Source organism: Physella acuta, unplaced genomic scaffold (assembly GCF_028476545.2).
Source record: "Physella acuta isolate Inbredline_101_S28 unplaced genomic scaffold, ASM2847654v3 ptg000875l, whole genome shotgun sequence".
Classification (NCBI taxonomy): Eukaryota; Metazoa; Mollusca; class Gastropoda; family Physidae; genus Physella; species Physella acuta.
This window is the reverse complement of record NW_026732392.1, coordinates 601,941-627,892: the sequence shown is the minus strand read 5'-3', so window position 1 is coordinate 627,892 and position 25,952 is coordinate 601,941. Positions and strand designations below refer to the sequence as shown.

At 34.3% G+C, this 25,952-nt stretch overlaps 3 protein-coding genes across 6 annotated transcripts; all 3 read right to left on the bottom strand.

The window, feature by feature from the left end:
* Nucleotides 1–395: 395 nt before the first annotated feature.
* Nucleotides 396–5,121, bottom strand: LOC131952517 (zinc finger protein 43). Its single transcript, XM_059315217.1, has 2 exons — nt 5,006–5,121; nt 396–2,904 (listed from the first exon to the last, which is right to left on the bottom strand). The coding sequence occupies exon 2, from the start codon at nt 2,868–2,870 to the stop codon at nt 1,143–1,145; it is 1,728 nt and encodes a 575-aa protein (XP_059171200.1). The 5' UTR covers nt 2,871–2,904; nt 5,006–5,121; the 3' UTR covers nt 396–1,142.
* A 6,199-nt stretch (nt 5,122–11,320) lies between these two features.
* LOC131952518 (zinc finger protein 883) lies at nt 11,321–17,064 on the bottom strand. Of its 2 annotated transcripts, XM_059315220.1 has the most exons (3): nt 16,937–17,064; nt 15,019–15,185; nt 11,321–14,134 (listed from the first exon to the last, which is right to left on the bottom strand). In XM_059315220.1, exon 3 carries the CDS (start codon nt 14,098–14,100, stop codon nt 12,400–12,402), a length of 1,701 nt encoding a protein of 566 aa, XP_059171203.1. In that variant the 5' UTR covers nt 14,101–14,134; nt 15,019–15,185; nt 16,937–17,064; the 3' UTR covers nt 11,321–12,399. The 2 variants fall into 2 exon arrangements, with proteins under 2 accessions (XP_059171203.1, XP_059171202.1); XM_059315219.1 differs by lacking the exon at nt 15,019–15,185.
* A 1,851-nt stretch (nt 17,065–18,915) lies between these two features.
* LOC131952513 (zinc finger protein ZFP2) lies at nt 18,916–24,452 on the bottom strand. 3 transcript variants are annotated; one of them, XM_059315211.1, is made up of 2 exons: nt 24,218–24,452; nt 18,916–21,525 (listed from the first exon to the last, which is right to left on the bottom strand). In XM_059315211.1, the coding sequence occupies exon 2, from the start codon at nt 21,514–21,516 to the stop codon at nt 19,471–19,473; it is 2,046 nt and encodes a 681-aa protein (XP_059171194.1). In that variant the 5' UTR covers nt 21,517–21,525; nt 24,218–24,452; the 3' UTR covers nt 18,916–19,470. The 3 variants fall into 3 exon arrangements, with proteins under 3 accessions (XP_059171194.1, XP_059171195.1, XP_059171196.1); XM_059315212.1 differs by having other exon boundaries at nt 24,251–24,452; XM_059315213.1 differs by having other exon boundaries at nt 24,276–24,452.
* Between the last annotated feature and the right edge of the window lie 1,500 nt (nt 24,453–25,952).

Sequence of the window (25,952 nt, the reverse complement as noted above, 5' to 3'; positions counted from 1 at the left end):
TTAATCTCTGATGTGTGCTACAGTTCAGTTAATCTCTGATGTGGGCTACAATAAAGTTTTAATCTATGATGTTTCCCTTTAGGCACCTATCAAGGAGGGGTTTGTGAGGCTACCTTTACCTTTCCATAGAGAGGGAAATACCTGAAAGTAACCTGCTGATAAGTGATACAGACAAGTCAAGCTAACCCATGCTTTGTAGTACAGAGAAGAAAAACCTATACATATTGAAACAACTTTTGTTCACCCATACAACGAGACAAATGTTGGGGGAAAAAATATAGTTTACTCACTAAGTTACAAATTTAAAAATTTTATTCAACATTTGAGAGGATAAAATAATTTCACATTAATTTTACAAATTAGATAATCTTGAACATTTTCATTTAAAAAAAAAAAACAAATATTTTTACATGATTCATAATGTTTAATATTATATTCAACAATATGATTTTTAAAAATTAAGGTGATTTAAAATATAGAAATGATAGGTACATGACACACAAAGGTACAGTGTTTTAAGATTTTATCTTGAATTTAAAAAATAGTATAGATTGGTGGACTGCTATTATTAGCAGGAGAAAAAATTAACAAGCATAACATTAACAAGAAATGTATTTACAAATAATAAAACATTCTCAGCAAGCTGTACATCATGGGTTTTAAAAACAAGAGTTTAATTGTCAGACAATTATGGTTATGTACATGCGGAGAAAACAATACTATTATTTATTTTTTTTACTAAAGTTAAGTTCACATTATAGATATAATGATCCATAGAGCAGATGAAGTTAAGATGTTTTTTTACTTAGGCAAATGACAGAATGATGTGGTCAGCACTATGTTCAGCCGCGTTTATTTTCTCTACCATTAGTCAGGTACCCATTAGTGCTGGATGGACTCGGGGACAACCTACAGACTTGAGTCTCTAAACTTTCAGATTTGCTCAACTACTCTATCACACAGTGTTTACTATGTGAGGTATAGAATATTCTTCTTTTAAATATGTCAATTATGAAAATTTAAAACCTAGGTACATAAAGTTTGCCAGTTGAAAATGGAAATGGATTGGTAAAACACTCAGGAAGCCTGTATCCAGCATAACAAGACAGGCCCTCACCTGGAATTCACAAGGCAAAAAAAATCTATTCACACACAAAAAAATAAGTAACTAAATTGGATTCAGGATTTTCCAAAACGTAACATGTAGTAGCAGTATGGATGGGATGCAACCTTTTCTTATGACGAACTAGGTATTCCTTGAGAGTAAATTTCTTTTGACATACATCACACGGAAATTCTTCTCGTTTCACCGGTATATGTCTACGCTTATGTTCCACTAAGGTACGTATTAGTGGAAACTTTTTATGACAAACATCACATTCAAAATTTCTCTCAGCTGCATGAATTACTAATTTATGACTTTGCAAAGTTCTTACAGAAAGAAAATTTTTATGACAGACATCACACTCATGTAGTATCTCTGGTCGGTTAGGGTTGTGAATTTCTTTATGTCTAATTAATTCTCTTCGAAAATAAAACTTTTTGTTACATACATTGCATTCATACTGAGCATCAAAATGCATTTTTTTATGCCTGTACAAAGTTTCATGCTTAAAAAACATTTTATGACAGATTTTACATTCCAAATGTGGATTTTCTGAGTGTGTTTTTTTAGGATTTAAAAAATTCTTCCGATCAAGAATTGTTTGTGGACATGCTTTATTTTCAAAGACCTCTCCTCTTGTACAACACTTTTTATGTTTAGTTAGATCTGCCTTCTTTAAAAACCTTCTATTGCATCCATCACACTTAATTGGTTTTACTTTTAAGTGACTTAATTTATGTACATTTAAAAGGTACTTTCTGTTAAATTTCCTCTGACATACTTCACACTGATGCTCCATATCTCCTGTATGCATTCGCTTATGCAGTTCTAAATTACATTTTAAATGATACCTCTTTTGACAAACATCACACCCAAATGGTTTCACGCCTGAGTGGTATTGTTTATGTAGTAGGAATGTCCTCAGGTGAAAAAACTTTTGGGGACACTGCTCACACTGATAGGGTTGATTTGTTCCATGCAAATATTTTTTATGTTGTTGTAAATGTTGGCTGAAAACAAACTTTCTTTGACATACATCACATTCAAAAGGTTTCTCTCCGGTGTGAATTACTTTATGTTGCTCTAAAAATCCTTTACGTCCAAACTTCTTTTGGCACACGTCACACTCATAAGGTTTCTCTTTTATATGCGTTTTATTATGATTATACAAGCGATTCCTGTTTTCAAATATTTTATGACACACCTTACACTCAAAAACTTTCTCTTCTGGTTTTTCTTCATCTGGTTTATCAACGGGATGGAATTTTTTTTTATGCTTGGCTAGGGTACTTGTGTATTTAAATTTCTTCTGACACACGTCACACTCGTAAGGTTTGTCTTTTAGATTCAATTCAAGTGTTTTGTCTACTGACTTATTTTCTGCCTCATTTTCTTCAGTGTTTTCTGCTGAATGATCTTTTCCTGAGTGAATTTTGTGCATAGATAAATCTTTCTTCTTTGTAAACTTTTTATGACATACATCACACTCAAATTTGCTTTGGGGGCTGGAGTGAACTTTTATATGTCGCGCATAAGCACATTTTCTAGCAAATTTTCTGCTACACACCTTACACTTAAATGACTTTTCTTCTTCTTCTACATAATCTTCATCAGATGTATCGCTGCTAGATGATGATGATGATGCCGAAGAAGATGAAGAAGAAGATGATGAAGAAGATGATGATGAAGAAGATGATGATGAAGAAGATGATGAATCGTCTTCTTTGGCTTTCTTATTACTTGAAGATTTATGTTTATTAGCCATTCTTGTCAGCTGTTTACTGTTGCTAAATTTAGCACTGAGGAAGAACAATAATGTATTTTAATATCCAAGATATATAAAATCAACATATGCATCTACATAGACATTTAAGAGTGGGACTGGAAAAAAGGGTGGAAAAATAACTTTTCATTTAAGAAATTACATGGCATTGGACAACTAAAAAGCTTTTAACAGGGTTCATGCTCCAAAACTTAAAATAAATTCCATGAATTTTCCAGGAGATTTCCAGGAGTTCAAAATAAATTCCAGGTGATTTTAAAATCACAAGAAACAGTACAAAGGTCGCAGTGAGCTCATTTGAGGTCAGAATATAGTATTAGGCTAATATTTAATTAAAGTAGGCTTAGTGATTTAGTTATGGAAGGAGACAATTTAGTTTTAAGCAAGAATTTTTAAAAATTTTAAATGTATTAATAACATGCTTTTATATCTATATATATAATTCTCTTCATGGACAGACCCTGCTAGACCTTACCACGTAAGCTCAACAGACCATATCGCTACCACCCCCACCCTACCAGTCTGGTGAGCTGTTTACAATTGTACAGCTGGCTCGAATTAGTGATGGCTATTAGAGGCAGATAATTTAGTTTTTAAACAATTTGAAACTAAAGAAGGTAATGATCTTTTCATTGTCTCTTTAAACTGTCATCATGGACGGCTGCTTTCATGGGGGCGGGGGAGAGGAGTGGAAAGTGAGGGTAATCATCCTTCACAAGCTATTGATAGTGTTTTAAAGCAAAATATTTTCAGTCCCAGTACTGGATTGTCGAATTCACAAATTATGAATTACTGAAAAATGGGAAATAAAACAACTAAATAGCGTGGGTCAACAGATAAAATAATTATTTTCATTCATGAGTAACTTTTTAATTTCTGTTGGCCAAATCAATGATAAAATTATTTTTTTTGTTATTTGCATATTTAACTAAAGCAAAAAGTAGATATTTTTTAATGAAAATCATGGATTAGATTAGTATTAGAATAAATACTTTTTTATTTTGTTAAATTATTTTATGCACCTACATAATTGATAAAATTAAGACTTTAAGTCTGCTGGGAAAAGCAAATTCCCAGATGCTATTATTTTATGTAGTTAACATATGAGAACAATATCTTATTCTAGCAATCGCATTTAATGCAACAGCAGAAGGAGGTAGGTTTAGGAAACAGCTATTTTTCATTATTAAGACTTGAGACTATGTTTATTATATCTGCTACATATATGATTTTGTGCACTCTAATAAATAATATTTTTTTAATTAATACAAGACATCATTTTTGGATGTCACAATGCTGCTAATTAGGCTACCATTTGTAAATTAAGAATACAAAAACTTTCAGGGGAAATAACATTTCTGGTTTAATGAGTTATTACTTATGTCTCAACAACAATTTTCAGTCATTCTTTGTCTTGTGTGCTCTGCTTGCAAAAACCTAGGGCATGTGACTATAGGAAAAAAGCCACAAATGTGTATTTACATGGTATTTGTTAATGCATTTTACAATGTTCAACTTTTTGTGACTTTTTTTCCGTGACTTGTTTGTGATTTTTTTTTTCCATAAATTTTTTTTTCAAAGTGACTCCTCGGAAAAAGATTTTTTGCCCCAACGTCTCCACCTAGTCGGCAAAAGATAGTTCTGCGCATGCGCAGTGACCTATGGCCCTATGGCTGGGGTTGGGGCTAGGGTTAGGATAGGATTAGGCATAGGGTTAGGATTAGGGACAGGCGATGATTATAGATACCAGTGTCTGATAATGGAATCATCTTTAAAATAGGGGTGTTGGGTTGTTAGTAGTTAGTATTGTAATCTCGACTAATTTTATGGTTAGAAATTAGAATAATTAGGGTTAGGCGTATGGTTGGACCAGGGTTGGAGTTAGGGTTAGGGACAGGGTTAGCATTGACATTAGCCATCCATGTGTGTATTTAGTTAACTACCAGTAACCTAACACCCTTTTTTTAAAGAAGATTCCATTATCAGACATCAGACACCGGTGAAAGTTGTTAACATTCTCCCAAAATTTTAATAAGTAGGCCTATTTCACATTTTGAGGAGGATTTATGTTTTGAAAAATACAAAAATGTTTCGATCTCCTTGTTTCATTTATGTACCTGTTTTTAAACAATTGAATTAAAATTTTTCAGTAGGCCCTAATAAATGAATACTAGCGATGTTTCCGACAGATGCAACCATGCTCATTTAATATTTACTATGGCAGCCATCTTGTTTATTTTTTTTTATTGTAAACTATAGGGATTCAGGGGAAGCCACTCTAAGTTACAGATGGCCGCTTTTTTACTTTCTCGTATATACGAAGTATAAAGAAAGTATTGTAATCGTGCAAAAAAAATCGAGATTTTTACAAATCTCAACGTTTTACACCTCACTGATACGGAAAAACATAATTTTGCAATCTTGTCCGTATGTCTGTGTGTGTGTGTCTGTCTGTGTGTGTAAACACGATTACTTGAGTACCGTTACAGCTAGGTTGATGAAATTTCATAATTAGGTATTTTATCAAAATCGTAGATCCGTATCAACTTTAGAGCGATTTCCGATAACCGGAAGTGGTACTTTTTCTACTTTGAATTTTTCAAAAGCCTATCACTTGAGTATTATTTCAGATAGATAAATGAAATTTCAAAAGTAAGTAAAAGATCTAATTCTCTACCGTCTATCAAATTTTGAGTAATTTCCGTTGACCGGAAGTACAAATTTACGCTATTTCCGATTTCTCAAAAAACGCATGTAAATTTATAAAGAACTAATAATGTTGCGCACTATTATGCGCTTTTTGCTTTGGCGTTCACTTGGTTCGCAATTCTTTTTCTACTAGATTTTATTCTATTTTTAAAAGTTTAAGTAAACAAAAATCATGTCTATATTCCGAGTTGTCATCGGACGTAGTGTTATATTAGAACTAGCTGCATCCCGTGCTCCGCCACGGTAAATCTTTTTTTAAGTATACCAACTTGGGAACAGAACAAAACAAAACACAACACAAACAAACGAAAAAAAAAAACACAAACGAAAAAACAAACACAACACTCATAACATAAACACAATTTAAATGCAATCATAAAGGCATATTGCTCACAGTATAGCCCGTAGCTCCAAATCGCGCCCTTTCCGAGCGCCGGCGGACGCGTCTGACACAGTGAATGACAACAAAACAGAGGCGTAGCGACCCTTTCCGGCGCCCGGGGACAAACTTTCAATTTGAGCCTCCCTCAAACTTACGATTTGCACCCCCTCCCGTCAAAATTTCAATTTCCACCCCACCCCCTTAAACTTTTGATTTGCATCCCCTTCAGACTTTCGATTTCCACCCCCCCCCCCCCCCCGCAAATTTTTTCCAACCCACTTTGGCGCCCCCTAAGGTCGGCACCCGGGGACATATGCCCCCCCCCCCCTCTCTACGTGTCTCCTATAAAACCCCCAGCTTGTCCGCAAACCGAAAGATAGAATAATAATCAGTAAACAGTATAAATAATCGGCAGTATTTAAAATATCCGTGTTTTACCTACCATATATCACTTTATCAATTCTCACTTTTTTTCCCCAGTACTTTAAATTTTAAAAATTTACAATCGAGTTTCATAACTAAAACCATTGCGCACCTAATGAACGTGATGACACGTCTATAATAGTGCGGAATAGTTGATTAAATAAGTAATCAACTGTACATTCAGTGAATAAAATAAATAAAAGATTGCCTTTTATCAATCCATGCTAATTATAACTTTCTAACAATAATTTCCTCTTACACATCCGCATAATTTGCTATTACATTTTGCTAATTATATTATTGCAACACTAATTCCTTCTATGACGACCGTATATTTGCATTCACATTTTTTTATTAGCGTGAGTTTAATTTTTTTTTTTAAATATTCTCCTTTGTCAAAATTAGAAAAAAAAAGTTAAATTAATTTGATTTTTCTACCGTACTGTTATTATGTTATTAAAATGTATATACTTTTTCTGGGAATATAAACGAAAATGATATTTGACATTGATCTTTTTAATTTGTTTTAGCAATGTGCGGTTATTTAATATTTTCTTTACGTTATGCAAAAAAAGAAAAAACAGTGGCAATTATACAATAGCTCTATGTCGTTATATAAACAAACCCTACTCTATTACTTATAATAAGACACTGCGGTGCACTGAAAAGCACAGCATGGTGCGATGTTTACTTTTATGGTTCAAAAAAGCTCCCTCCCTCCCTCCCTCCCTCCACATGAATTAGGCGGTGATTTTATTATAGAGTATCGATGACATTTCTTTTGAGTTGGGGGGGGGGGGCTTAAACGTTCTTACGCGGGGGATGGGCTTCGCCCATACCCGAAGAATTATATGAAAGAAACTCTTCACGCAAACCACTTTTTAAAATTAGACAAAACTAGACTTACCCGGTCATCCCTTGGATAACTGTGGGTTTCGGGGATCATCCATAAATGACATCACGTCTGTCACATATCACAAAATAACCAGACCCCACATTCAAAAAACACCGATTTCGGACTATCCCTTCATATACTGACGTCACAGGTAACCTACTCAACTCTACTTCACCTGCCCAGTGTCCCGCCAAGTCTCAGACAACATGTGTTTTTATCGTTTAAAAAAAAACGATTCCGGCCGAGCATGTCTCTGACCACACTATCCCTTCATATGCTTACGACAAAGAAACAGGTGAAATCTACTTCACCTGCCCTGTATTATTCACATCTAAAAAAAATTTAAAAAATAACATTGTCTAGAACCCGTACCACCCGCATGAAAGCCTATTACACTATCAACTTAGCTATTAGACTCATTGCGTCAGTGATGGTTTTTAAGGTATAGTTTAATACTTTGAGTCTCCTCATCATGATTTACGCGCATAGATCTAGATGTAAGTCTAATAGCAGTAACTTACAAATTAAATTTATTTTTAAATTAGCCAAATACATAGCTAAACAAACAAAGATTTATATAAAATAATGAAGGACTGAAATTATCTAGATCTAGATTGAATTATCTAGATATAGATTCTACGACTCGTTTGCTTAAGTCTTAAGTCTAGTTTTCGCGTAACTCTTGCTAGATTTAGATTAGACCTACTCTAGATAGATCTAGATCTAGAGAGATAAATCCCAAAGATTTATATCAAGTATTTAATGAATAAACAAGGTAATTAAAAAGTCTAGTGACAATTTTAGCGCAATTTCCTTATGTTATCTAAAAATAGCTCTGTCGTAGCGTAAATCAAGAGCAGGGTTAGTAAAACCATTGGTTAAATAAAATACATGTTTTATTTACAATAGAGTTACATGACTAAAAACCATTGCGCGCCTAGCTACTGAACGTGATGACGCAGCCATTGAACGTGATGGCGCAGCTATTGAACGTGATGACGCGTGTGGTGTGGTTGGAAAAAATGCCTACTAATTCGGTCCAAATTTTAATTAATTCAAAAAAAAATTTGTGACCGAACGAAAGGATATTTTTGAAAACTTTCTTCGGCAATATTGTTCTAAATTATGGCAGGAATCGATTGGTACATGTTTCAAGTCGCTAAGTGGTCTGGTTGCCGAGATATGGGCCAAAAAATGCTTTTTTTTCGAGGTTTTTTTGGCTTTTCCGGGAAATCCATGAAAGAAACCCGGAATTTTTTTTGGCCTATGTTCATCCTCGTAACTTGATTAACATAATTGCTTTTGGAACTAGTCCTCGATATTGCTTCGTTGAGGAGGAGATACGACTTAAAGCTGCGGACACACATCCATCCATCCATCCATCCATCCATCCATCCATCCATTCCCAGAAAAGACGAGTTAGTAAACGCAATTCTCCAGAATGGAAATTGCGTTAAAAAATGTATTATGATTATAAAATGGATTGTATTTTTATCTAATTAATCTTTGGTTTGTATCTAATTAATCTTTTGTTTGACCTAGATTCTAGCATGGGCGTAGCTAGGGGAGGGCGGGGAGGGCGGCCTCCCCGGGCGCCGACCCTAAGGGGGCGCCAAAAGGGGTAGAAAAAAAATTAAAAGCTCATTTTAAGCTGCAATTTTGAATTATAAACAAAGTAAAGAAATTTAACGGCTGAGAGCCTTTGCATACCGATTTAACTGTTTTCTACCTTGATTGTGTAACTGTAAAACTTATATCTTTAAGAAACAGTGACTGGAAAAACCGCTTTCCAGCTTTCCTAGATGGGGATGGGAGGGGGGCGCTTTTTCGAAGACTAAACTAGAATAAATTTACACCGGATTAAGAAATAAATAACCGATATCACTCAGAAAAGAAACCCATTGAACTAAAGCGTATTTTACGATTGTATAACATAAAAAGAGTTAGTGGCGTTTAAAATCCGCTCTACCATTTTTGTCCAAGAGGGTGGGGCGCTTTTTCACTAACAAAAATCGCAGAATTTGTACTGGATCGGTTGCTAGATAACTCTTTTAACACTTATAAAAAAAATCAATTGTATTAACACTTAATGTACGATTTCACTACCCAGTTTTTCTAAGTAATAACGCGACTAGTTCTTTGCAGTGTTTCTTCCAGACTTTTTTCCCCGGCGGGGGGGGGGGGGGGGACACTAGAAATTTTCGGGGGGACGGTAGACTTTCTTCGGAGGGGCGCACACTGTTAAAAGTATATATTTTCTATATAAACTATATAAATTTTATTTCGTTCGGGGGGGGGGGGGGCGGTAGAATTTTTTCGGGGGGGGGGGGACCTTTCCCCCCTCCCCCCGAAGAGATGCCTGGAAGAAACTCTGGTTCTTTGTACGATTTTTACGATTCTCTCAACTTGATCGTGATACATCAGATACTTTACTTGATTGCATTACATCTTGCCTGGATCACTGCATTAAAGAGAAATAAATATAACGGATTCTTGTATCGCTATCCGATCAGTAAAATAGCAGACTGACGGAGCGGGTGGATGGGAAGCAACACTCTTTGCCAAAATTTTAAGACAGAAGAAAATTAGTATATTGTACTGATTATTACTTTGTTCAACCTAACTGATAATTCAAAGTTGCAATACTGGCCTATTATTATCGAAATTGTTCTAAAGACACGACCAAAAGTAGACCAAATAAGGCTTGGACCTTCTACAAAATACACTCTAAAGCAGTGGTTCTTAAATTTTTGGAGAGCCGAACCCCACCAGTTTCATACGCGCAATGGGGGGGGGGGGGGGCGCCAAACTAAAAGATCGCCCCGGGCGCCGGGAGGGGTCGCGACGCCTCTGGATTCTAGATCTAGATCTATAAATAACTTTCTTGGTCACCTGATATTTAGATCTATAAATAACTTTCTTGGACAGATTGTAGAGCTAGAGAAATTTATTGTAAAACTAAATGAAAAAGACAGTTGAAATTTGATATAAGTGTGGGAACGTAATAAATACAGCAAACGGACGTATTGATAAAGTTATAGCCGACAGAAAATTAGCTTTAGAACGCGTTAAACATTGGAATGGGAACACAATCTTCTTCGATAGAAGCCGCCATTTTATTGTACTAAAAAGTAAACAAATAATGTGACGTCACTATTCAGTCAAAATAAAGCTATTGTTTGAAACTTTTAAAATTAATGTGGTTAATCTACCAATGAATAAATCAATAAATTAATTAACGTCTTTAAATAAATTTGTGATTATAAGTCTCTCTGAAAGGAAAAATTGTTCTCTACCTACATACTATTTTACAGGTCTAATACATATGGCAGATTCTCTCCAGTAGTAAATCAGACAAACAAATAAATATTCAAACATGTAAACAAAGTTGAGTTTTAGTAGTATAGAGATTGGCTTTTTAATTCGTTTACTCGAGAGTCAATGACGTCATATTATTGTGTGCACTCTCCCGGCTTTCAACTATTTTCTACTACATGCTCAATGTGACGTCATGTTTCGTTTTACTATGTATGTTTTTATTTTGCTTGTGTTTTCTCTATACTATAGCGTTCTTGTCAGAAAGATACATAGATACACAGATAGACAGACAGGGAAACTATTATTATTATACATAGCAAATACTACTCGCAAACACCGCTGATGTGTGGTACAGTCCAGTTAATCTCTGATGTGTGTTAGTCTAAGTCTACAGCTAATCGCTGATGTGTGCTACAATATAGTTTTAATCTATGATGTGAGCTGCAGTCATCAAGTTATTCCCGGCTATGCAGTGTTTCCCTTAGGCACATATCAAGGAGTGGTTTGTGAGGCTGCCTTTACCTTTCCATAGAGAGGGAAATACCTGAAAGTAACCTGCTGATAAGTGATACAGACAAGTCAAGCTAACCCATGCTTTGTAGTACAGAGAAGAAAAACCTATACATATTGAAACAACTTTTGTTCACCCATACAAAAAAAATATAGTTTACTCACTAAGTTACAAATTTAAAAATTTTATTCAACATTTGAGAGGATAAAATAATTTCACATTAATTTTACAAATTAGATAATCTTGAACATTTTCATTTTAAAAAAAAAATATTTTTTACATGATTCACAATGTTTAATATTGTATTCAACAATATGATTTTTAAAAATTAAGGTGATTTAAAAAGGATAGGTACATGAAACACAAAATTTACAGTGTTTTAAGATTTTATCTTGAATTTAAAAAATAGTAAAGATTGGTGGACTGCTATTATTAGCAGGAGAAAAAATTAACAAGCATAACATTAACAAGAAATGTATTTACAAATAATAAAACATTCTCAGCAAGCTGTACATCATGGGTTTTAAAAACAAGTGTTTAATTGTCACCAATTATGGTTTTGTACATGCGGAGAAAACAATACTATTCTTTATTTTTTTACTAAAATTAAGTTCACATTATATAGATCTAATGATCGATAGGGTAGATGAAGTTAAGATGTTTTTTTACTGAGGCAAATGACGGAATGATGTGGTCAGCACTATGTTCAGCCGCATTTATTTTCTCTACCATTAGTCAGGTACCCATTAGTGCTGGATGGACTCGGGGACAACCTACAGACTTGAGTCTCTAAACTTTCAGATTTGCTCAACTACTTTATCACACAGTGTTTACTATGTGAGGTATAGAATATTCTTCTTTTAAATATGTCAATTATGAAAATTTAAAACCTAGGTACATAAAGTTTGCCAGTTGAAAATGGAAATGGATTGGTAAAACACTCAGGAAGCCTGTATCCAGCATAACAAGACAGGCCCTCACCTGGAATCCACAAGGCAGGAGGAGGAGAGGCAGACCAAGAAAGACTTGGAGACATGACCTGGAAGAAGACACCAAGAAGATTGGATACACCTGGGGACAGTTGGAGAGACTAGCCCAGGAATGAGACGCCTGGAAAGCTCTTGTCGCCGGCCTATGTCCCAGGAGGCACGACAGGCAAACCTAACATAAAGTTTTGGTTCTTTTGTTCCGGAAAGGTTTATTAAAATTGACATTAAAGCAGAATGCTCATAAGCCTTACGGTAAACAATGTCTAACTACTCACACAAAAAATCTATTCACACACAAAAAAATAAGTAACTAAATTGGATTCAGGATTTTCCAAAACGTAACATGTAGTAGCAGTATGGATGGGATGCAACCTTTTCTTATGTCGAACTAGGTATTCCTTGAGAGTAAATTTCTTTTGACATACATCACACGGAAATTCTTCTCGTTTCACCGGTAAATGTCTACGCTTATGTTTCACTAAGGTACGTATTAGTGGAAACTTTTTAAGACAAACATCACATTCAAAATTTCTCTCAACTGCATGAATTACTAATTTATGACTTTGCAAAGTTCTTATAGAAAGAAAATTTTTATGACAGACATCACACTCAAATAGTATCTCTGGTCGGCTAGGGTTGTGAGTTTCTTTATGTCTAATTAATTCTCTTCGAAAATAAAATTTTTTGTTACATACATTGCACTCATACTGAGCATCAGAATGCATTTTTTTATGCCTGTACAAAGTTTCATGCTTAAAAAACATTTTATGACAGATTTTACATTCCAAATGTGGATTTTCTGAGTGTGTTTTTTTAGGATTTAAAAAATTCTGCCGATCAAGAATTGTTTGTGGACATGCTTTATTTTCAAAGACCTCTCCTCTTGTACAACACTTTTTATGTAGAGTTAGATCTCCCTTCTTTAAAAACCTTCTATTGCATCCATCACACTTAATTGGTTTTACTTTTAAGTGACTTAATTTATGTACATTTAAAAGTAACTTTCTGTTAAATTTCCTCTGACATACTTCACACTGATGCTCCATATCACCTGTATGAAGTTGCTTATGCAGATCTAAATTACCTTTTAAATGAAACCTCTTTTGACAAACATCACACTCAAATGGTTTCACGCCTGAGTGGTATTGTTTATGCAGTAGGAATGTCTTCAGGTGAAAAAACTTTTGGGGACACTGCTCACACTGATAGGGTTGATCTGTTCCATGCAAATATTTTTTATGTTGTTGTAAATGTTGGCTGAAAACAAACTTTCTTTGACATACATCACATTCAAAAGGTTTCTCTCCAGTGTGAATCACTTTATGTTGCTCTAAAAATCCTTTACGTCCAAACTTCTTTTGGCACACATCACACTCATAAGGTTTGTCTTTTAGATGTGATTTATTATGATTATACAAGCGTCGCCTGTTTTCAAATTTTTTATGACACACCTTACACTCAAAAACTGTCTCTTCTGGTTTATCTTTAACTGGTTTATCAACGGGATGGAATTTTTTTTTATGCTTGGCTAGGGTACTTGTGTATTTAAATTTCTTCAGACACACATCACACTCGTAAGGTTTGTCTTTTAGATTCAATTCAAGGGGTTTGTCTACTGACTTATTTTCTGCCTCATTTTCTTCAGTGTTTTCTGCTGAATGATCTTTTCCTGAGTGAATTTTGTGCATAGATAAATCTTTCTTCTTTGTAAACTTTTTATGACATACATCACACTCAAATTTGCTTTGGGGGCTGGAGTGAACTTTTATATGTCGCGCATAAGCACATTTTCTAGCAAATTTTCTGCTACACACCTTACACTTAAATGACTTTTCTTCTTCTTCTACATAATCTTCATCAGATGTATCACTGCTAGATGATGATGATGCCGAAGAAGATGAAGAAGATGATGATGAAGAAGATGAAGATGATGAATCGTCTTCTTTGGCTTTCTTATTACTTGAAGATTTATGTTTATTAGCCATTCTTGTCAGCTGTTTACTGTTGCTAAATTTAGCACTGAGGAAGAACAATAATGTATTTTAATATCCAAGATATATAAAATCAACATATGCATCTACATAGACATTTAAGAGTAGGACTGGAAAAAAGGGTGGAAAATTAACTTTTCATTTAAGAAATTACATGGCATTGGGCAACTAAAAAGCTTTTAACAGGGTTCATGCTCCAAAACTTAAAATAAACTCCATGAATTTTCCAGGAGATTTCCAGGAGTTTAAAATAAATTCCAGGTGATTTTAAAATCACAAGAAACAGTACAAAGGTCGCAGTGAGCTAATTTGAGGTCAGAATATATCCTACTAAAATCATTGTTTTTGAAAAAAAAAATTCCCGCCTTTCATCAAAAAATGCTAAATTTTAAATAAAATTGTTTGAAAACTGGTTGGCCAACATATATCTAACAAATAATTAAATATAATTATTTAGACCTAATCCTCTTAGGACTCTTAGGTCATAGTCTTGGCCACTCTTAGGGCGTCTTAGGGCTTAGACATAGATCTAATAATTAGTAATAATTAAATCAATAGGCTTAAAAAAAAAGTATTATCTTAGTTTCTTAGCCTAGAATTTAGAATAATTCCTAAATAAGTAGTAGGCCACTAGTCACTAAATCTATAAATTATTCTATTATTAAATGTAAAAAAAAATAGGGCTACTCTAGCTCTAGCTGGATTAGATCTAGCTAGACTAGAGTCTAGCTTTTTAGCTAGATCTAGGACTCTACTCTAGTTACTAGTAGCTAGACTCTAGGTCTTGTCTTAAGTCAAGTGACTCAAGTTGAAGTTAGGACTAGGAGCCACTAGCTAGTACTAGATCTAGCTAGATCTAGTCTAGTATGTAGCATTAGAACAAAGGTAGATAATTTTCATACAAAAACCTACCTAGAGCTCTTGGCTGATTTTTCAAATTTTGTTTTTACCACTGTCTCTTATTAATTTAAAATTAATATCATATTAATTTCCAATACACAAAGCAACTACATTTTCAAAATCTACTGAGGTTCAGCTATAACCTAATGCAATCACTTTTCATTTTCTTTCATTTTTGCCTATAAATAAATTGATTTGAAAACAATATACGTCCTAAGCTCTAAATCAACTTTATTTTAATATATAAACAGTTGCCTATACACAAAACTATGCAAAATGAGTTAAATAAACCACTTGTGGTTCTTATTTTATAAAGAAATTGTGATAGAATTTTACAAATACATTTTTTATTAATTTTTTAAGATTTGGACCTTTATCGCCCATGTTGTTTATTCCTATAGTATATAATTAGTCCTAGTAAAAATGTAGCCTACATTTTTAAAAATAAAGGGCATAACATCAAACAGAAACAAGCCTGCACAATTATTAATGCAAATTTACAGAAAGGAACCACCCCTGATTCATAATATTAATTTATCATTAGGGGTCATTCATTTATGACGTCCACAATTTTTTAATTTCATTTTTTACAGAGATTAGGCCTTAAGACTTAGATCTACTTAACTTAAGTATAAATAAGTAAGACTCATACATTTTAAACAGAAAAAAATTATTTCTCCTCTCCTATTGAAGCTAGAAATATTAAATATAAATTTGGTACCAATGGAATTCTGGTAATCTATCGTTTTGGGTACGTAAAATCGCCCGCGGCTATTAATGTACAAAAACGTTACCTCATTGTCAAGGCTGTAATAGAAGTATATTGTGATATGTTTGTGTCAAATATTATAGATAAATGAATAATAAACCTAAATCAATGGCTAAATATATCAATATACGCCCGAAATTAACTTTAAACAGCAGTGTCTGCAAGCAAGATTTGCTATATAAACAGCAGCCATTTGTAAAATAGAGTGACTTCCGCCTGAATCTTGCGCTATAAGTCTATAAAAATAAAACTTTAACAAGATGGCTGCTATAGTAAATGAGCATGGTTGCATCTGTTGGAAACATCGCTGGTGTTCATTTATTACTGAAAAGTTTTAATTCAATTGTTTAGAAACAGGTACATAAATGAAACAAGGAAACATTTTTGTATTTTTCAAAACATAAATCCTCCTCAAAATGTGAAATAATTATTAAAATGTAAGGAGTCACCTGTTTTTCACATTACTAGTCGCGGGCGATTTTACGTACCTAAAACGATAGATTACCGGAATTCTTAATCCTTCCTCTAACAGTCTAAAAATAGTAACTAGATCTAGATCTAGGCTAAATAGTAAATTATTTATTAGCCCTAGTATATGAATAAATAATTAGATTCTAGATCTAGATCTAGATCTATATATAATTTCGAAGTGTCTACTCGGAATAAGATTTTTCGGCAAAAGATAGTTCTGCGCATGCGCAGTGACCTATGGCTAGGGTTAGGGCTAGAATGAGGGTTAGGGGTAGGATTAGGGATAGGGTTAGGGATAGGGTTAGGGATAGGATTAGGGCTAGGGTTAGGGATAGGATTAGGGTTAGGGATAGGATTAGGGATAGGGTTAAGGATAGGATTAGGGTTGGTATTAGCCTATTAGGGTTCTGCGGTTGTAAACACACGCATGCGCAGTACCATCGAAAACATCGCCGCTAAGTCGTAGTTTCTCTCCATTGCGCATGCGTATCGCATGCGAATCTTATTCCGACTAGAATCGGCCATATAATTTTTATATATTAAAATAAAATCATAAAAATTAAAATCTGTCTAACAGTCTAACAGTGTCTAAACTCTAAACTTAGATCTAGAACCAATTTGGTTGACTGCAATTTTAAACCGTAGGCCAATAGAAAGCTCGATGGGTGAAAAAAGTTACTGTAATCTTACGTTTAAAAGGGACGAAAACGTCTGCCAGTTTTTTTTAATCAACAGAGTAGAAATTAATAGATCTACTAGGCCTATGGGGTAAGATTTTGATCTACTTTCGATATTGTGCGCATTGTAGCCTAAGATGGCGGACTGAGGCTAAGCGGTGGTTGGTCAGATTTTGACCACCTGATAAGAACGTTGCAAGCTAGATCTAGATCTAGATCTACATTTTTAGACTAGACTCCTTTAGGCCTAGTGAACAGATTCTAGCCTATACTAGAAATAGAATATACGTGTTTTCGTAATTTGTTATATCAAAAAGCACTGGTTTAGAAGTCTAAATTCAAAATATTTTATTGACAATAATGTTGTTTATTTGGATTGTGTAATATTTTGTTCCTTTATCATGTAGACTTAATTTGTTTTATGACAACCCTACTATAAACTATTAGGCCTACTTACTATGCTCATTTTAGAATACTAATCACTATATATTGCCAGTGAGTAGAACATTACCCCCCCCCCCCCCCCCCCGTTAGGGATAATTTGGGGATAGAGTTTATATTTATGCCAATATAGGCTTAATGTTTCGTATAGGGTTTTCTATAGGTTTGGGTATAGGGTTCTTCAGCATAGAGGAGGGCAGTATCTGCTGCGGGGAGGGGTGGGGGGGAAGGCTGGGGAAAATGCCCTAGACCCAGTGGAACCGGGTGACACCATTTAGGGGGGTGACACCAAGGCAAAAAATAGTAAAATATATAGAGAACAACGATAATTCCACTTAATTAAGTGATTAATTCGAGTGTTAAATAGTCTCTTCAGAGGTGCTAATCGAAAGTTTGAGGGGTGGGGGAGCAAATTGAAAGTTTGAGGGGGGGGGTGCACATAGAAAATTGAAAGTTTGTCCCCGGGAAGGGTCGCTACAGCCTCTGGGGGTGACACCATTAAGTGCCGCACCGGGTGACACCCGACCTCGCTACGCCACTGCCTAGACCCATATGGCCTCCAACAAGTAATCTTATTCCTGCATTTTCTTTACCTCTTGTGATTCTAACCGACGGTACTGTCAGTTTATGCATGTCAGAGCACCAGAAAAAGAGTACAGATCACCATATTTGGTGTCCACCCACAGGTTTGCTGTTACTTGAGCATATCATTAACTTCTATTATCACCTTCCAGCTCTCCCATAGGCGAGGACATGGATGGGATTTCCCCTGGCCACCCTGAAAACTGCAATAATACCTTCAACTGTATCAGTGATGTTACCCACCCCTGCTATTAATAAGGGAGACAATTTACTCCATAAAAACAAAGACACTTTTTAAAATAGCATCATTGGATTCGGCATACAAATATCTACAAAATCACATTAAATTATATCAATTGGTGAAGTCTGCTTGCTTTTATACCACTTTTAGTGAAAAACTTAAAAGTTTGGTCCATACCATCCCAGTATTTTTCCTCTTTCAGGGTCTACCCCGTTGTCTGAAAAAAATGCTGTTTTTTTAATGACTAAAAAATTCATAACTTTTTTGTTTATGGTCAGATTTTGAAAATTCAAACTGGTCTGTAATCAGATTGACGGCCCCTATCCAAAATATGTAACTATTATATTGTTTTACTGAAATTAAATTTTTGCATTGGCTTAGCTAGTGTAATCCACCCAGTTGCCGGTGATTGGGTACCAAATATGTTGCCTGGGGTAAGGGTTAGGTTTTAACTTGAAAGTTGATGATTGATGCCTTCAATAAAGAACTTAAACAGTTAATCTACTTTTATTTCCTTTGTTTTTGTTTTAAATTATTTAACAGCAGTGTTAATTCACAATAATTAAAAGGGCTAGTTCACTATAGACAAGTGATATAGTAACTTAATAACTATAAGAGTGAATAACATTTTTAAAACACTGCATACAAAAACATAATAAAATGCTTAAAATTTAAAGAAAGTTTATTGCAATTTTAAAAATTACAGTAAGTATGAGAATAACACTTATATCATTTTTTTTTGTGATAGCAAGAAATAGCTACATTTTAAAACATAAAACTCAATAATACAGTTTGTCATAAAAAAACACATACATCAAAGTTTTGCAAAGAAATGTTTTTAATGGATACAATTCCTTACAAATAAATGAATTGTGAGTGTAATAGAAATGAAATAAAATTAGTATAGATTGGGGAGTGAAAAAATCAATTACATTTAGGTTTATTAAAAATTACAAGCCAGGCTCATATTTTTATTTCTAAACAAAACATTTTAAGACTCATGCTTACATAAAATTTCATTCAGAAATGTATAAATCGCTTTTCAAAACATTGGCTTATCGAAAGTAAAAGTACTCTTTTTCACATGTTTCTGTGACCACCACATATAAAGTGATAGTTTGGCAAGCACTATGACTAGCTGGTTACTTTATCCAAGGTGAGTCAGGTACCTATCAAAGCTGAGTAGACTCAGTCACCGACTATAGACGCAAGCATGGGATCCAACTTTTGTTTACACTGAGTTCTAATAGGAGTTGATGTGTAGAAATCTTTTATTATGCACATCACACACGTGTGTGAAGATGTTTATGTTTTTTTAAGTAATCAGCTCGTAAAAACTTTCTACCACATACATCACACTCATGTGGTTTCTCTCCTGTATGAATTCTTTCATGAATATTCAATTTGTCCCTGTAGGCAAATTTTTTTTTACAAACGTTACACTCATATCTTTTGGAATGGACCTTTATATGCACATTTAATTGATTTAGAGTAAAATACATTTTTGAGCACTTATCACATAGAAAAGCTTTTTCTCCTGAGTGTAGTTTTTTATGATGTGTTAAATGACCATTTGTGAAAAAACTCTTGTTACAAATGTCACAATCATATTCCTTTACCCTATAGGGTGCATGTATTTTTGTATGCTGTTTTAAAGTACTACTTAAAGTAAACTTTTTACAACATACAACACATTCATATGGTTTTGTATCAGTATGAGTTTTTTTATGACTATGTAATCTGTACTTATCAGGAAACTTTTTATGACATAAATGACACTCAAATTTATCTTTGGAATGTACTTTTTTATGTCTCATTAATAGTTCTTTACTAAAATACATTTTTGGACACTCATTACATAAATAAGTTTTATCTTCACTGTGTAATTTTGTATGTTCTGCTAAACTTTGACTTGAAGTAAACTTTTTTTGACATACATTACATTCATGAGCCTTTTCTCTCAAATAATTTTTCTCCAGTTCTTCTGAATAAGCACACAGATAAAGCTTTGTTTGTCCCTCATCACAACCAATTGATTTTCTTTCTTCTTGTGTTGAATGGACTTGTTCAATGGACTGTTCATGAAACATTTTACAGCCATGTGTCATCTCTCCTAAGTGTAGGCCTACTTTTTTATGTTGTTCCAAAGTACAACTTTGATTAATACTTTTATGACATACATCAAACTCATTTGGCTTTTCTACAGGATTAATTTTCTTATGACTATTTAATTTGTGCTTGTGACAAAACCCTTTGTGACATTCATCACACTCATATTTATTATGCACCTTTTTATGCATGATTGATAATTCTTCACTACAATACATTTTTGGACAATCTTTACACAAATATGTTTTACCTGTATTAACTTTATTGTGTAATTTTTTATCTTGTTTTGAAGTACTATGAGAAAAAGTTTTAGGAAATACTTCACACTGATGTGGGTTTTTTTCAGTATGACTATTTTGATGAATAGTTAAATGGCTCTTATAAGAAAATTTCTTCTGACATACATCACACTCTAATTTTTCTTTGGGATCTACCTTTTTATGCAAGGTTAATTGTTTTTGAGTAATATCCTTTTTTGGGCACTTATCAGACAACTCTGTTTTTTTCACACAGGAAAACTTTTTATGCAGTTCTAAATTAACCTTTAGAGTAAATTTCTTATGACACACATCACACTCTTGATATTTTCCACTTGAGTGATTTTTCTTACGTTTTTCTGGACGATTGCCCAGCAACAACTTAACTACACATACTTTGTAACCATGTGGATTCCTATCCAGCTCAACATTTTTAGGTCTGCATAATTTTTTTTCTTTAAACATAAACTTCAAGCTACACATTTCCCATATTTCTCCTGGTTTGATTGTTTTTTTCTGTGTATTACAATCACTTTGCAAATTATTTATGTTCGTATTCACTTTAATTTTGTCTACTGGCTGATGTCTTTCAAATTTCTCAAGAAAACTTTCTGTAACAACTTTTACATTTTTATCTTGAATTGATTGACCAGAGGCAATAGATAAATTATCAATCAATTCAGCATGCATCTGCTTCAGCTCAGTTAAATCGTCACAAATCTCAGTTTTTACTTGATGGAAATTGTCAATTAAAAAATTAACATCTGTGAGAGGTGCTGGTTTAAAGTGTGGTTGGGTATATTCAGTTGACGAATGAAGAGAGGTAGAGTCTGCACTATTTAAAACTTCAAGTAAACTATAAGTAGTATAAGGACTGAAGTCAGCAACTGCAGAAAGTTGGATGTCATTTGAAGTTTCCTGCTTGACTACCATTTCATATGTAGCTGCTGTTTTTTCACACATCTTGTATAGCTTGTATTATTTCAATTAGGAAGGAAAAGTAAAACAACATTTTTAAAAACAATTTTAAAAACATTAATTTTAATAGAATAGGCCTCTATACTCTATTCGGTAATCTCTCGATGTAGCGTCATTTATTATTGCCGAATGGTTTAGCAGTAATAATAATCATTAAAAAAGTTTTAAAAAACCCACGTTTTCTGATTGAACTAAAAAGTAGAAAATAAATGCTATAGGCCCTACATCACAATAATGCAAGCGATCACTCTACTATAAGCGATGAAAAACGTGGGGCGCCGAAGTAAAAGTTATATTACTATTGATTAGATAATACTATTGACTTTTATTAGGGAGCTTGTAGAGAGTCAACAGTATTAGAAACTGTAAGAAAATCACGGCGCCCCACGTTTTTGCTCGCTTATAGTAGAGTGATCGCTTGCATTATTGTGATGTAGGGCCTATAGCATTTATTTTCTACTTTTTAGTTCAATCAGAAAACGTGGGTTTTTTAAAACTTTTTTAATGATTATTATTTTCTACTTTTTAGTCTTTGTCTGTTTGTTTGCATTAAAATCTTGCTATCGATTTTATCTTTTCACTTTTTTTGGGTAAACGAAGACAACTCGTAAAAAGACAACTCGTAAAAAGACAACTCGTAAAAAGACAACTCGTAAAAAGACAACTCGTAAAAAGACAACTCGTAAAAAGACAACTCGTAAAAAGACAACTCGTAAAAAACACGTTGTTTGAATACGTTACTGACTAGAACACATAGATTTGAACCCGTGTCGAGTGGGATAGCAATCGTGTGCCCAACCACTCGACCATATCGTCTCCCCCAAACTGGCCTACCTCCTGTAAGTTTAAACTCGGTTCAAGCTAAATTCTCTGCCCCTAAGCCTGTGGCGACATGTGATCGTTCGCTTCACTGCGCGCGAGGTACGCGTCGCTGGTTTTTTTTTCTAATGGCTAGCAGAGGAGAATTATATATATAGATTATATAGCGGTCTAAAATGCTCAATAAAATGTTTCCATTGATCAATTTAGTAATAATAACAATTGAATATTCAATGGTCATCCAAAAGAAAGCTTCCCTGAAAATTTCAGCGCGCTAGCTAACTGGGAAGTGCCAGAAATTTCGATCGCAAGATTTGATTGGAAAGACAAACAAACACACAAACAGAGAAAGCAAGTTAAAGAAAACGTGGGAAAAAAATGTGAATACAGTAGAACAATGGCACACCATTCAGCAATCCATCTAAAGTACTGTAAACCATATTTTATGTTGCGCCAACTAGTTTAAATAGAAAGAGTTTTATTTAATAAAATTTCTTCATAAGCCCTTGATTTATTTACATTACATATTATTTTTTTAACGGTCAAATAATAAAACATTTACAATCACTAATGTTTATAAAACTCAAACAAACATTAAACAGATAATATCCAATGCTTATAGATCTAGATCTAGTCACAGTGAGATTACACTCCATACTAAATATTAAACTAGTCTACTCTAGTGCAGCCTAGTCTAGTCATATTCTGTGATACTAGTTACTAGTAACTAGATCTAGGGGTCGGCGTGGTCGAGTCGGTAAAGCTCATGGTTGCTAAACCGAAAAGTCTCGAGTTCGAACCCTCGGGCAGATGAGGCTCGTTAGCTAGGGACAGCCACTCTTCTAGGAGAGACAACTCCAAAATTAAACAACTGCTGTCTTGTAGTTTGTTCTTGGTTGGACAAAGGCTATGGAAGCAAATCCAAAAAGAAAAGCAGGCTGAAATCGGAGTCAATGGCCTCAATGGCGCATAACCAGTTGACACGTAATGCTTAATTGTGTTGGAGATGTAGTCTATACTCTATTATTATACTATTACACTGTATACTACTTTGATGCTAACTATAGTAAAGTAATTTAGTAATAACTTAGTAATTAGTAGATCTAGGTCTACTTAAAATAAGCCTAAATTACCTAAATGCCTAAATAAATAACTAACTCCATCAATAATTCAATTACTATCATACTTATACCAAGTCAATACTATTCTAAGTAGTAAATACATTAGTATAACAATAACAAGTAATCTATCGTTTCAGGTGCATAAAATTGGCGAGGGTAGTAATGGGCGAAAAAGTTGCCTCATTGCTAAGTTTAATAGAAGTATATAGTATATTGTGATATATTTGTGTCAAATATTATAGGCCTAGATAACTTAATAATCAATGGGTAAATATTATAGTAAATATATCAATATAGGCCGAAATTAACTTTAAAAAGCATTGTTTGAGAGCTAGATTTCAGCGCCATCTGTAAGTTAAAGTGGTTTCCCCTGAATCTCTAACAATAATGCTACAAAAAAATAACTTGATGGCTGCTAAAGTAAATGAGCTTGGTTGCATCTGATGAAAACATTGCTAGTCTTCATCTATTACTGAAAAGTTTTAATTTGTTTAAAATTTAAAAGCAGGTAGATCTACATTAATGAAACTTTGAAACATTTTTGTATCTTCCAATACAAAAATCCTCCTAAAAATGTGAAATAATTACTAAAATTTAATGAGTCGCCTTTTTTTCACATTACTAGTCTAGTCTAGGCCGATTTTACGTACCTAAAACCATAGAATTATTATTAAATTCTATTAAAGCCTTGACAATGAGGTAACTTTTTCGTACATTACTAGCCGCGGGCGTAAACGATAGATTACCAAGTGATCTAGATCTAGATCATGAACTAGTACTTGAATTAATTGAATATTATCTAACTCTGCTCAGCCGATCCAACACAAGACCTAATTTTAGATCTAGATCTAGATCTAGTTAGGCCTACTCAATACTGTCTAGAAGTATAATGGGATGAGGCCTTCGATTTTTTCCTTAGGCCCTAGGCCTAGCCTACGGATGAGGCACCCTCTACACACTAATAAGACAGCCTACGCATGACAAAAGTGAACAAAGGAAGGTTGTTATAAAAACTAGATCTATAGATCTAGATCGAGATCCACATGGGGAACAAATATTATTATACAATACGTTTTAAATTTAAACCAGTCTTTTTTTTATCATTATCAGCAAATTAAAAAATAAACACGGTGTGTATACCAGAGTTTCTTCCGAGCATCTCATCGAGGGGCGCGACTCACACTTTTGCATTATAAAAAAGCAATGTTAGATTGTTAGAATACGAATTTTAGACGTTATTTCGCGTTTTAGAAAACTTTTGATAAATTGCAATAGGAATTGATTAAAATACTCCATGTTGACAGAGTTCAGACAAGATTTTGGAAAAATATCTGTTTTCAGAAAAATTCAACTGCAATTTTGGAAAAATATCGATGTTTTAAAAAAAAATTACGTCACGCTTTTTTCTTGACGATTTTTACCTCTTCCCTCCCCTCCGTCACACATTGTCACAAAAAGCCAGACCCCCCCCCCCTAAAATGACGTCACACCTCAGCCTACACCCCCCCCCCTCTCAAAATAGCAGTTGAATTTTTCTGAAGTCTTGGATTTCGCAGATGTGCGCTGCCTTCTCGCACACAGTCAACAACAAATGCAGAACTAATTGTACTGGTTGAATAAGTAATAATAACCAGTTTAATGATAATGGCACCGCCAATGACGTTCTGATTAGAATCAGCAGCGTTAAAACGAGTTTTAACCTTCTACGCGAATGTGGAATTCAAATGCATTGTCAAAAAGATTAAATCGGGATCTATGGCTAAATGTGAAGTCTCTTTTACTGTATGGCTTGGAGCTAGGTTACAGACAGCGGAGAATCTTCTTCTTCTTCGTTCTTAATTATTAGTGTTGAAGGGGATCGAGATTTATCTGCCAGTGGGTTTGAACTCGAGACTTTGTTCGTATTTATCAACCATGAGCTTTTTGCCGACTCGACCACGCCTCCAACACAATTAAGCGTTACGTGTCAACTGGTTATGCGCCATTGAGGCCATTCTCCGATTTCAGCCTGCTTTTCTTTTTGGATTTGTTTCCATAGCCTTTGTCCAAGAACAAACTACAAGGCAGCAGTTGTTTAATTTTGGAGTTGTCTCTCCTAGAAGAGAGAGACAGTCCCCAGCTAACGAGCCTCATCTGCCCGAGGGTTCGAACTCGAGACTTTTCGGTTTAGCTTTACCGACTCGACCACGCCGACCCCTACACAGCGGAGAATGAAATAAGAGCATGGAAAAGTGGTGGTTAGGGCACCATATTAGAAAGACCGTAAATAACATTACAAAGCAGGTGTTAGTGTAATGTCCACGGGGAAAGAGGAAGAGAATGAGACAAAAAGTCCTAAAGGAAATCGTTTGAAATAGAGATAGGGAGGCATCTTCATAAAAATCAAGTGAGTTTACGAAGTGTTGCCTACGCTTCTTGGGGAACCGAAGCGCATAAAAATTAAGAAATCAAAAGTGTTTACAGCAATGGTTCTCAACGTGT